Source organism: Calonectris borealis, chromosome 27 (genome assembly GCF_964195595.1).
Source record: "Calonectris borealis chromosome 27, bCalBor7.hap1.2, whole genome shotgun sequence".
NCBI classification, from domain to species: domain Eukaryota; kingdom Metazoa; phylum Chordata; class Aves; order Procellariiformes; family Procellariidae; genus Calonectris; species Calonectris borealis.
The window spans coordinates 5037524-5049547 of NC_134338.1; the positions used below are offsets into that span (position 1 = coordinate 5037524).

The window sequence follows — 12024 nt, forward strand, 5'->3', positions numbered from 1 at the left end:
CTCCCGCTGTACCCTGGTTTCAGTGTTGTGGCAGAGATCAAGCAGAGCATGGAGTCAACATCAAAACTGCTTCTTCACTAGAGAAAGGGGTGGGGGTCTCCTGCCCCTTTGCTCTGCAGGCACAGAGCAACTCTGAGAAACTGCATGAAGCTAGAAGCCAGCAATTTTATCTTAGAGATCAAATCTGTAACTGGGCTGAGTGAGTGTCTTTAGCTGCCTTGACAAACCCCTCACTTCCTTTCTCCCTTTACTAGGCTTTTTTAATATCCCCCCCCGCCCCTACAAGCTGTCAGGGCAAACAGCAGATTCCTGGCCCCAAAAGTTGTCCTGTTTAGCAGACCGTTTCTTGTGCTGACTGCACATATATTTGTACAGGGACCAGACTGCCCCTCTGTCATCTCTCCCCTCCCGGCCCCAAAACGCAAACAGCACTCACTGCCACAAGCACAGGCATCTGGATATAGGGCTGCTTGCCCCAGTGCCACTGACCTTTTTCTTCCGGTCCCGAGAGCGGTTCCTGCGCTTGCGATTGGATTCTTCCTTCTCCTTCTGCTCCTGCAGAGCCTGAGCCTCAATATCTTTGATTTTCTTCAGCTGCTTAGCTGCTTGAGCCATGGCCAGTCAGACTGCAGTTCCCTCCAGATCTCACACCTGCACTTTCCACACAGCACCCTCCAATTCCTGGCCAAGAAAGTCCCTTCCCCTAGCTCAAATGCTGTCGACCCAGATGAGTGTGAAACCAGTAATGAGAGGAAAATAGAAAGCAGTCAGCAAACCCCACAGGGCAGCCAATGTTTCCAGCTAATTGCTAGATGGAGCCTGGGACACCTTTATAAAGCATTAATAATCCTAAATCCAGCTGTTCCAGAGGTTCTGTGCACCATTGCAGCAGCCCCTGACTGCACTGGCACATCATGCAGAATCCTCCTTGTGGGACAGGACACCAGGCTGGTGCTGTGCTCTCTCCTTCACTGTCTTTCCTGCAGTATGAGAAGAGATGCAGGCAGTCAGCCACAGGAAGGAAAATAACTCTCAGCAATTAATGCATGATGACAATAGAGAAGCAGTGAAAAAGGAGGCTGATGCATTTCATCCCGACTTCTGGGTTCTCTGTAGCAATGCATAAAGAACAGTAACCTGCACGTAGTCAGCCAGTGGCTTTACCACTGCAGTGCTGCTGAGGCAGGCACATATTCCAGTCTCTCCAATTTTCTTCCTCTCAGTCACTCTCTGTGCAGCAGCCGCATCACTTGCTTACTCTCTGGGTTATGATTCCAGTTCCTTTCAAGGGGAGCAATAGGGAATTGCTGCATTGGTTAGGAGGCAGGCAGCATCTCCGCTCAGAAAACAGCCGATACTGCAAAGGATGTGCCAAGTACTGGAGCAAAGTGCAGCTTAACAGCATCCTGTCCTCCTCGCATCTCTCCACTGAGTGAGCAGCAAGGGGAGGGGAGGGATCTTGGCTGTGAATGGGAGACAGAAACCAAGGGCTCAGTCTGCTCTTTGACTACACAGCACCAGAAAAGTAAACCAGAGCCACCAGCTCCTGCCCATCCAGGCATCACCAGAGCTCAAGTCCTCTGAGGATCCCGATTGAAGGCTCCTGGAGAGTCAGCCACCCCTTCTCCACACACATCCATACATTTCACCTGCAGCTGCCTTCCAAAAGCACAAACAATTTCATGTTGGAAGCCAGGGGTCAGGCCTGGAGGTGTAACTTTGGTTCCTGCACACGGCACCAGTGTTTGAGGGGGCCAGGATAAAACTGGGGTGGACTCTTGACCTGCATGTTACCTGGTGGTAACATGACCTGCAGCAAAGTATGCTTTACTATTCAGGCACTTCTGAGCAGCCCTGCCTTTATCAGCTCAATTTTTGTCCCTCAGAAAAACTGTCCCCTATATGCAAACCCATGGGCAAAGCATTGGGAAAATTATTTGCCCAGGTGGAAGCCCTGCACGTGCTGCACTTTTCTGGCACAGCCCCCCCAATTCTAGGAAGAAAGGGTCCTTTTTGTGTCAAAAGATGGTGAAGCAGGGATTAATGTCCATTTCTCAGCGACTGCTTGACAGTCACTTACAGGTTATTTAGACTGGCAAGAAGCTGAGATGCAGACTTAACTGTACAGACACCATAGGTCGCTTTTCTGTCTGACCAAGTTTTCCTGCATTTCTTTTTGCCTTTGAAGTTCCTCCAATTCTGTTGCTTCACCCACAGACCAAAGAGGGTGATAAAAACAGGAAAAAGACTGGCGTATCATATGGTTTTTAAAGAATATGATGGCTGAGAATATAGAGAAGGTCCTAAAAAAATATGAAGAACAGGAAATCATCAAATTTTACAAGGCTTTTCCAAAGACAACTTTAGTTCTGTGTATTGTGCCCATATGGATAAATAATACACTCAAGTCTAGATACAGCTGCACATCTTTATATAGCAACATCCTATGAACGCCCATGGAAAAAAAATTACAAAATTAAATAGAAGCTGCATAGTGAAAGGTCCCACAGATAGGAGATGCCAGGAGCACAGCTGCACTAGTCACCCTAATTGCGCCTCTTCCACACAAGCACTTTGCAGGCCAAATGAGGCAGAGGCCAAACAAAAAAAAATGACCTGTGGTCAACAATAGGCAACACAGGAGGCAAAACAATTGTCACAACAATTAACAATTGTTAATCATAACACGCTGAGAGCTCCTCACTTCTGTATGCTTGACTTTGCATCCTAATAAACCAGCTCTCTGCTAGTTTAGAATTCTTTCTGAGGAATTTCCTAATTTTTCAAAACAGGGAACTCAGGAATGAAACCAAGTTCTGCTATATACAACAGCATCAGTTCCCACCACATGTACTCACTAGTGTTTGGGCACCAATCTTTCAGTGCTGTGGGGCACACTGAGCTCCCAGCATGGCTAGCAAGGCTGTAGCGAGGCACTGCTGTGACTTTACGTCTCATCCCTAACCTAAGTCCTGCCTTCCAGGTTCCAAGACTTCCCACCTGGGTCAGACTTCAGAAACCCAGCCCTGCCACGTGGCAGGGTCTGCACAGTTGCACTCAAGGGATAGCTGTGCTACACTCCAGACTTTGGCATAGGCATCCATTTTTTTCCTGATGCAACAAAGCATCCGCTATAGACATAGCTAAATGGCATCAGGCAGTGGCAGTACCAGTCAGTCTTCGCCTGTATGCCTGTAGGACAGTGCCGCCTCCTACAAACAGTGCCACCTCTTAACTTCTTATAAGCCAGAACAGAGTGAGCACAGGACAAGAGCAGTAATCATCAAGGGAGAATCGGGATATAGGGAAAACAGACACAGGAATGAGTGGAGTCACGCTTTTGCTGGTCCAGGGGACAAACCAGAAAAGCACCTTCCTGAAACTGTCTAAAAAACCTGCTTCCCCCTCAGTGGCACACAGGAGGAAGGAGATCCAGTCTCATAGAAGGAACAAGAACGTTTTCATGAGCTCCTCAATTCTGAATTCAGGATTCTGTCTTGACATATTACAGCCCACAGGCTGAACTCCTCCATCATAGTCAACCAGGTAGTTAGCAGAGCCAATTCACTGCAGATCCCCTTACATCCTACCTACTGTTTTCCTGCAACAGTCTTTGTGGATGCCCCATATTTGCCACTGACTACATAAAGCTGCAGTCAGGAAAGAGAGACGGGGTCAGAGAGGGCAGGCAAGGCGCTGGGACCTTGCTATCTCTCCTAGGTTTACCAGAAGTTACACGTTTTTTCATACATTTCTCAAAAGCCCTTGATTTTGAAATCAGAACAATGTAAGTTCTTCAAAAATGGCTTCAAACCCTTAATGATTGCAGAGAAAAGCTGAAAAGCATGGGTTGGATGGAACCCACAAGATGAAGAGCCAACTGCTCATCCCAAAACTTCTTACCATGGAATCATTCTTGTATCTTAAAGAGAATCCTTATCAGGACCTGGGGCAATTCTCCAAAGCTGGTGAATGAGCCTGCCACATATGATCCCAGGCAAACAAGGAAGGGGCACACATATTCTCTCCCCCTTTCCCTCCACTCAGCCTCAGAAACATTGTTCACCTTCTTTCGCTTCCCATGTACACTGGCTTTATTCTATACTTCAGGCAAAAGCTCAAGGATCAACAAGCACAATCTTTAGATTGGTCTTTACCAGTGAGGACTAGATGTAGTCTTTACCAGTGAGGACCATCATCAGAGCTTGTGGAGCAGGCATGATATTTTTCCCAAGGCAGAGGCAGAGAGCTTCTGTGGTCTGCACAGCTCTGGCCTATCGCAAAAATTACCCATGCAGCTTGCTGGTATCAGAAGATGGTATAACAACACTAAGAAATGTCTGGATATGACAGCAATTAGCAATGGCTACAGGAGAAAGATGCTGCACAGAATGATTCAAGAGGCTTCTGGAGAAGAAAGAAGGGAGGACGTTAATCCTGTATTGATTCAACTCTTCAGAGCACTGAGAGATCAGATTTGAGACTGTTTCTGCAACAACTGTGCCTGCTTCCCATGAACAGTTTAAAACACAAGAGAGGGTGAGCACAAGGTTGCTGCAGCCACTACTGTCTACGAAGGCCCTGCTGCAGAGAAAGGCACAGAGCCATGCCAGTTAGCTGAGTTCTCCCTCGCTCCAGCCCTGTTTTCACAGCAGGCCCTGGCTGCCCAAGCACAGCCTGCTCCTGCAATCACTGAGCAGCCAGATTGTCACCAATGAGACCACACGGAGACCAACGGTCCTAGCTGGTATCTGCTTGGTTGAACGACATCCTACAGCCTACACTTTACAGTACTGCTCCCTATGAGATCAAAGCAGCAATCTGGAGGGTTACAATGACTACAGAGCAATTCCACAATGCATCACTGCCGTTCCAGCAGCAGAAAGTCACCTCAGCTTGTTTCAGTTGAGAGCTAGTTACAAATCTCACTGAGAGCCCCGGCACTAACACAGGGACAAGAATTAACCACAACTTAACATAGCACAAATCCGATGTTTGTGCAGTAAGACAGACATCAGGGGATGCTCAGCAGCTACAGCATGAACCCAGGCACTAGCACCAGTAGTGAATCATCCTACAACCTGAGGCTGGCAGGCAGCATGCACAGTTACAGCACACACCAGCCGTGGCATGAGCCCTGACCCCAGAGCATAAGACCAAGTGTCCTAACATGCAGTCTGCACAGCAGTGCAAGCCCTAACACTAATGCTCGTGAGTCAACAGCATGTTGTCATTGGGCTGGCAGTATGAACTGAGGGTCTCATGCTTGATCAGGAGAGAAATGGACTCTGGAGACTCAGCAGGAGTAATGGCTCAAGCTGCTGGTGTCAGAACAGTGAAACTCAAAATTTCTTTCTATAGCGCTTGTCCCAAGTTTTTCCTTCACTCGCAAATAACCTGGGACTGATGAATGACATGCTGAGGCAAGTCAGCCTGTGCACGCCCACAGCTGCAGAGGACATTGCCTAGCTCTGAGGAGATGCCTCTCAGCTGCTGAAAAGGAAAATTCCCAAGTCTGCTCTGGGAAAAGGGGCAGGGCAGCCTGCCACCAGCTCTGGGCAGCACATGAGGGAAAGGCCTGCCCTGCTCCCACACCTGCTTGCAACACTGTCCATTCAAGGAAAGGGGATGGAGAAGGTGCTAGCTAGGGCATGACTCTTGTGGCGACCAAGGAAGGACCATGCAGCAGAAGAGCTAAGAACCCTTACCTCGACCAGTTTGTTGAGCCTAGGAGTCTCTTGGAAAGCTTTTTATTTTGTTACTGCTGCTTTTAACCTGCTAACCCATTTGCTGGCTTGTGCATCAGGCACTGTGTTCTTTCTTTTTCCACCCAGTGAGAAACCTGTGAAGGAGAATGTGTGAGACCTCAGTTGTCTATTTCTCTTTTCCTCTTCCAGGCAGCTTTAGGCAGTGTTGCCAGATGCTACAAAGGGCTGTTTTGCTCAAAAAAAGCAGCAGCATTAAAGAATAGGGACATCTAATGAACTCAGATGGTAGAATTCTAAAAGCCATCTAAGAAACAAGTTATTATTAACAAAACAGGCCTGGGACATACTATTACAAGCTAACATCACAGCTCAGAACTTAGTAGGGCTCAGGAGAACTCGGAGATATACATGCAAGTGCTTGGAGTGACCATAAGGGAGAAATTTTTCAGAGAAGGTGCAAGTCCCATTAACATAGGTGTAATTAGCTGCCAAGTCAAAGAAGGCCTTACACTGTGGGCAGGCTATTCTGCAAGTGCAGACTGTAACAACTAGTTGAGTGGCCATTCTTGGGGCCTGGATAGGCTTAGGCATAGCTATCCTAATGTTCTTCACCTTGGCCTGCAGGCTTACACCTGATAATGCCTCCAGACACCTTTCTTTGGATGCTCAGCTGCCATTCTGTTTAATGCAGAATAAAGCACGCATTCAAATAAAAATAGGCAAAAGATGCTAATGATTCTATGAAGATACATGAAGTGCTTATAGCGAGGCTGGAAGGAATCTCTCAAGTACTGGCAGGCAGGCAGTTTAGGAGGCAGCTCTGCCAAGCACCACAGAATTGTTCTAGGATTGTCTGCACTTCGCTTTAGGTGACGCCCGCTTTAGGTTGGACCAGATGACTTCCAGAGTCTGCAATTCTGTGATACAAGAAGGGACAGCACATACTAGCACAGAATCTCCAGACTGGAAGAAAGGTGATAAAGGAGCATAGAAACTGTGACTGATACAGATAACACACAAAATAATAAAAAAAAAATTCCCTATTTCACACAAAATCATAGAATAGTTTGGGTTGGAAGGGACCTTTAAAGGTCATCTAGTCCAACCCCCCTGCTATGGGCAGGGACATCTTCAACCATATCAGGTTGCTCAGAGCCCCGTCCAACCTGACCTTGAATGTTTCCAGAGATGGGGCATCTACCACCTCCCTGGGCAACCTGTGCCAGTGTTTCACCACCCTCATTGTAAAAAATTTCTTCTTTATATCTAGTCTGAATCTACCCTCTTTTAGTTTAAAGCCATTACCCCTTGTCCTATCACAACAGGCCCTACTAAAAAGTCTGTCCCCATCTTTCTTACAAGCCCCCTTTAAGTACTGAAAGGCTGCAATAAGGTCTCCTCAGAGCCTTCTCTTCTCCAGGCTGAACAACCCCAACTCTCTCAGCATTTCTTCATAGGAGAGGTGTTCCATCCCCCTGATCATTTCTGTGGCCCTCCTCTGGACCCGCTCCGGCAGGTCCGTGCCTTTCCTGTGCTGAGGGCCCCAGAGCTGGACGCAGCACTGCAGGTGGGGTCTCACCGGAGCAGAGTGGAGGGGCAGAATCCCCTCCCTCGACCTGCTGGCTATGCTTCTTTTGATGCAGCCCAGGATACGGTTGGCCTTCTGGGCTGCGAGCGCACATTGCCGGCTCATGTCCAGCTTTGCATCCACCAGTACCCCCCAAGTCCTTCTCGGCAGGGCTGCTCTCAATCCCTTCATCCCCCCGCCTGTATTGATACCGGGGGTTGCCCCGACCCAGATGCAGGACCTTGCACTTGGCCTTGTTGAACCTCATGAGGGCCCATTTCTCGAGCTTGTCCAGGTCCCTCTGGATGGCATCCCCTTGGGCATGTCGACTGCACCACTCAGCTTGGCGTTGTCTGCAAACTTGCTGAGGGTGCACTCGATCCCACTGTCCATGTCATTGATGAAGATATTAAACAGTACTGGTCCCAATACGGACCCCTGCGTGGCACCACAAGAAGAATCAAAGGCAGCATATTTAAAATAACTAAAAAACCTCATATTCTTTCTGCTCAACGTAAAAATGAACTGTGGAATTCACTGCTATGGGATGCTGTGAACACCAAGCCATACATAAGTTAGATAAATTTGGAAAGGATAGGTCCGTCCCAGACTATTGAACATGATGGTTTGGGCCCAGTCTCCTTCTCTGGAGGCCCTTAAAGCACAGCTTGATTAGAGTACTGGGAAGGGATGCTAAAAGGAAGGTGAGATGCAGAGAACTTTTCAAAAGACTGTTCCTGGCCATAGCATTTGTCCTAAAACCCCCTCCCTATTGCCCTATGCATTACTGCATGACTGATCATGACTGGAAAACCACTAGACACATGAATTGCAAAAACCCCCTAGTTTCTGCCTGCCCACAAAGCAAAGCAGAGAAGTATCTAGCAAGACTCCAGACAGCCCCAGCTTCAGACTCCATCTGTAAGTCTGAGGGATTATTGATCTAAAACCCTTTAGGTACACCCTGAAGGGTACCGAAGGCATCATCTGCCATCCCCAGTAGGAAGGGTGCCCTTGAGCAGGTGAATTGTTTTTACTACTGCAGCTGAGAAGGATACTTGCGCTTTTCCAAGGCCAGAAATGTTTTCCTGTTCAAACTCATTTTCCTCACCACCTTTATCCAGAGTAATATTGTACTCTTCAGACCCTGACTATAGCACAGTGATCCGCAGCTGTACGTACACTGTCAGAGCCTCCAGACAGTGCTACCCCATAACATCACAATTCTTTTTCTACCTTCCCCCTGCACCAACATTTGCTGCTTGGACTCACCGAGCCCTGTGCAGTATTTGTGATGAAGGTTCTTGAGGACAATGGTCATGTTTCCTAGCAGATCAAAGGGCCTGTCTCACAGCTGGATAGATAGAGAGATGATCAAGGATGTCTGTGATGGCCTCTGAAGATGCTGTTTTTGCGGTGTTTTCCTTTGTCCCCAGTCTTTCAACCATCACCTGCTGACCGCTTGCTGTATATGCCCAGGCAGTTCTGATCACTTTCTGAGGACCAAATTCTGCAATTTGCTTTGGTCTCAAGAGCATGCTCACTAACACAAACCAAAGGAGGACAAGGACACTCCTAAAGCAACTGCAGTCTTGCCTACTTCACACTGCAGAAGATTTTTATCAGAAGGGAACACAAAGCAACGTGAACCTGCTGCTCTGGAGAATAGCTCCTCCCAGCAGAATTGACTGAAGCCCTGGTTCAGGAAATCGTCTGTCCAGTAACAATTCAGTTCTTCCTATGTGACACCTTTTTCCCTTTCCCCTCAAGATACCAGGGAGAATTTCATCCCTATTGAACTCTAGGTCCAGAGCTATTGTCCTGGTACAACCCTAGCTCCTAGCATTTGAAGTTATATTTAGCTCTCTAACTTGAGGGGGAGTGGCATGCCTATCAAATGGTCTTTGGAGTCAGTGGTGGTTGTTTTTGAAACACCTGTCTTGAATTTTGACAGCATGATTTAAAAGTCTGAGTTAACTGGTATTATGTATCTCTGCCATACACATAAGATTGTTCTTTGCAGGGGCTTACGCTCATGATGTTCTAAGTTATGAAGCATTTGGCCTATGACTGATATCAAACTTTTATGTGCTGTAGGTGTATGGTTGATAGAAAGGGACCTTAAAGATCTGCTGTACATGAAGAGAAGCTCATCTTCACCATTTGTGCTATTTCAGCAAGGACTCAGGACAGGACAAGTGGGAAATGGACTTAGTAGTAATTTCACTTAACTCACCACATAATTTTTTTGTCCAACAGTGATTTTTCTCTTCTTTGGAGAAGTTGTTTGGGAAATATCTGGAACAGTAGATGTGTCATATGTTGTTGCTGCTTGTTCCTATTGGATAAAATGGGGAAACAGAGGACGACAGAATTTCATTAAACAGACTTCCTCTTTTAGCTGAAAGGTACCATATGCATGTACTAGCCAACATGTTAGTAGAAAAGAAACTTCTCAAGAACCTTATTTAATTTTTTGGCACAGAGCACCATATTTTCCTTGAAAACAGATTATTTGTGCTATGATAACTCTTTGGTACCTCAATCACAGACTGGGATTCTACCATGCAACACAAATGACAAACAATCCAACAACGGAGTCCCTGTTCCAAAGAATTCACAGGGTAAAGTATTTGGCAAGGGAGAACAAATAGGGGATATTATGATAGGGGAACCCTTAGGAAAATAATCACACAAAATGAGAAAGGTCATTATATGCCAATTCCACATACAGAGCTGTCCTCCACAATAGAACCTCCTATAGGGAAGGAACCAGAGAAACAAATTCCTGACTCTGTCTGCAAGGTATTGTAGCTGTTTCAAGAGATTAAACATGTAGCTGGAGTCCTGCCCTGCTATAGGTGAAGATCAATGTTTGGTGAAGTTGCTGAGATTCTCTATGTTAGGGGCAAAAGGATTTTACATTCAAAGCTCAACTTCAGGCAGCTATTTTTAGGTAAATTATTCTGGCTGACAAGCTGTGAAGATAAAAGATGCTGCAGGCCCCACCTCAGCTGCTGTAAACTTAGTCTGCCTCAGTCTATCTGCATTCCTCTATTACTGCAGAGATAGGATGTCAGCAAGGAGCTCTCTCCCCGAGTTGGGAACCTAATTAAGATGGTTCTGTTCTTTTTACTATTTTCTTAATTATCTCACTGATGAGCTTTCAGAACTCATTTAAGACCATTCTCCTTTCAGTTAGCCTCTTTCAAAATCACAACACTAGTCTCCCAGGCAGTAGTTTGTATGTTGCTCTGGGTTGCATTCAAACTCTTCCCTGCATATTGGGCATTGGTAACAGACGTTTTGGTCCACATATCAACTGATTTAGAGCAAACCTGACAGTGCTGAATGGAACAACTCTCACCATGTCCACAGTGTGATATCTGGCTGTGGCAATGCAGAGCCTGCAGCAGCAGCTGTCCACACCATGCTATAAGGTTCTAAAGGTCCTTGCACTTCAAGACAGTCTGATTTCAACCCTGTTCTAGCTTGGCAACTTTCTCTCTCAAAAAAAAAACCCCACAAAACAATAAAAAAACCTCCCCTATTTAGTCATTCTCCAACGGTAGGATTTGATAGTTTGTATGACAAGATTCTAAAAAAGAGGTCACCTTGTTCATGGCTCTTAAATGTAGTTATCATCAAGTTAGCCCACACAAACAGGTTTTCTTTTTTTTTTTTTAAAAAAAAAAAAACAAATAAGCAGAGGCTATTAACAGTGCAGCCTATTTGATCAAATAATGTCTTTTATAAACATTTAAGTAGCAGTTACTGTTTATCAGCTCATTAACTCTGGAATCACATTTCCATGATCTTGTTCATAGATTTCCATAAACACTTACCTTTGTTCCTTGTCCCACAAAGCTAGAAAGTTGTTATAAATCGTTCTGTTCCTATCTAGACATTTGCTTTTTCTTCTTGAAATAGTTTCAACTACCTTAAGAACTGAGAAATGCACAAGAAGTTTAATTTTAATTATTATTAGCATTGGTCCTGCTCACCCCTAGCTTGACAGCTTGTGATTAAGTGTTGCAAAGATAAACAATTATTTGCAAAGCATTTCATATCACCATGTGTAACCATAATTTGGTGTCGGGTCATCGGATAATGAGTTTGAATTGCCCTACTCGTCCGTTTATGATACAAACACTTTACTAGAACATAACTGTATGCTGTTATTCCATGGAAGTGATTTGCCATAAACAATTTCAAATTCTACTGTTATCTAAAGCAGTAGAATTATACTCTAGTCTAATCACTTAGCACATTAATTTTGGAAGTCAAAGCCATTTTGAATTGCTGGAGGACATGCAACTGTTCTCCATTGGTATTTTACTTTTAAAACCCATATCGTATCCTAAAAATGAGAGATGTTTCTGAAAATTGGTAATAAATAAAAGCTGACTCCAACAGTATCGTTGTTAGATAACAATTCAAGCCGAGCACTTTTTAATGGTCAAATCAAATCTACTAAATTCAGTGTATACAGAAAATAACAAGCAAAACCCAAAAGACCCCAAACCACGATTGTTTAAGCATGGAAAAAACATGGCATGCTGGGGTGGCACCCACCACTTTGCTACTGGACAGTGCCAAAGCTTCCTTTAATGAACAACTTAAAAAAATTAAAAGTAAGCTATGAGCAATTGAACACAGCTTTCTAGCACAGAATGGTTAATTCAGTCTTAACTCCAGCACTGACTATGGGGAAGTAATACACATGCAAACACACAGGATGCACATCTA

The 12024-nt window shown here is 45.4% G+C and overlaps 1 protein-coding gene across 6 annotated transcripts in view; it reads right to left on the reverse strand.

Moving 5' to 3' along the window:
* The window catches only part of ANK1 (ankyrin 1), a 69473-nt gene extending 68843 nt beyond the window's left edge, over positions 1 to 630 (reverse strand). For all 6 annotated transcript variants that reach the window (XR_012677479.1, XR_012677480.1, XR_012677478.1 and 3 more), the window contains exon 1: positions 490 to 630. Coding sequence is in view for 3 of the 6 variants with exons in the window: in XM_075174912.1 (XP_075031013.1) it covers positions 490 to 615 (126 nt within the window). In the remaining 3 variants the exon portion in view is untranslated. The remainder of the gene's footprint in view (positions 1 to 489) is intronic.
* Between the last annotated feature and the right edge of the window lie 11394 nt (positions 631 to 12024).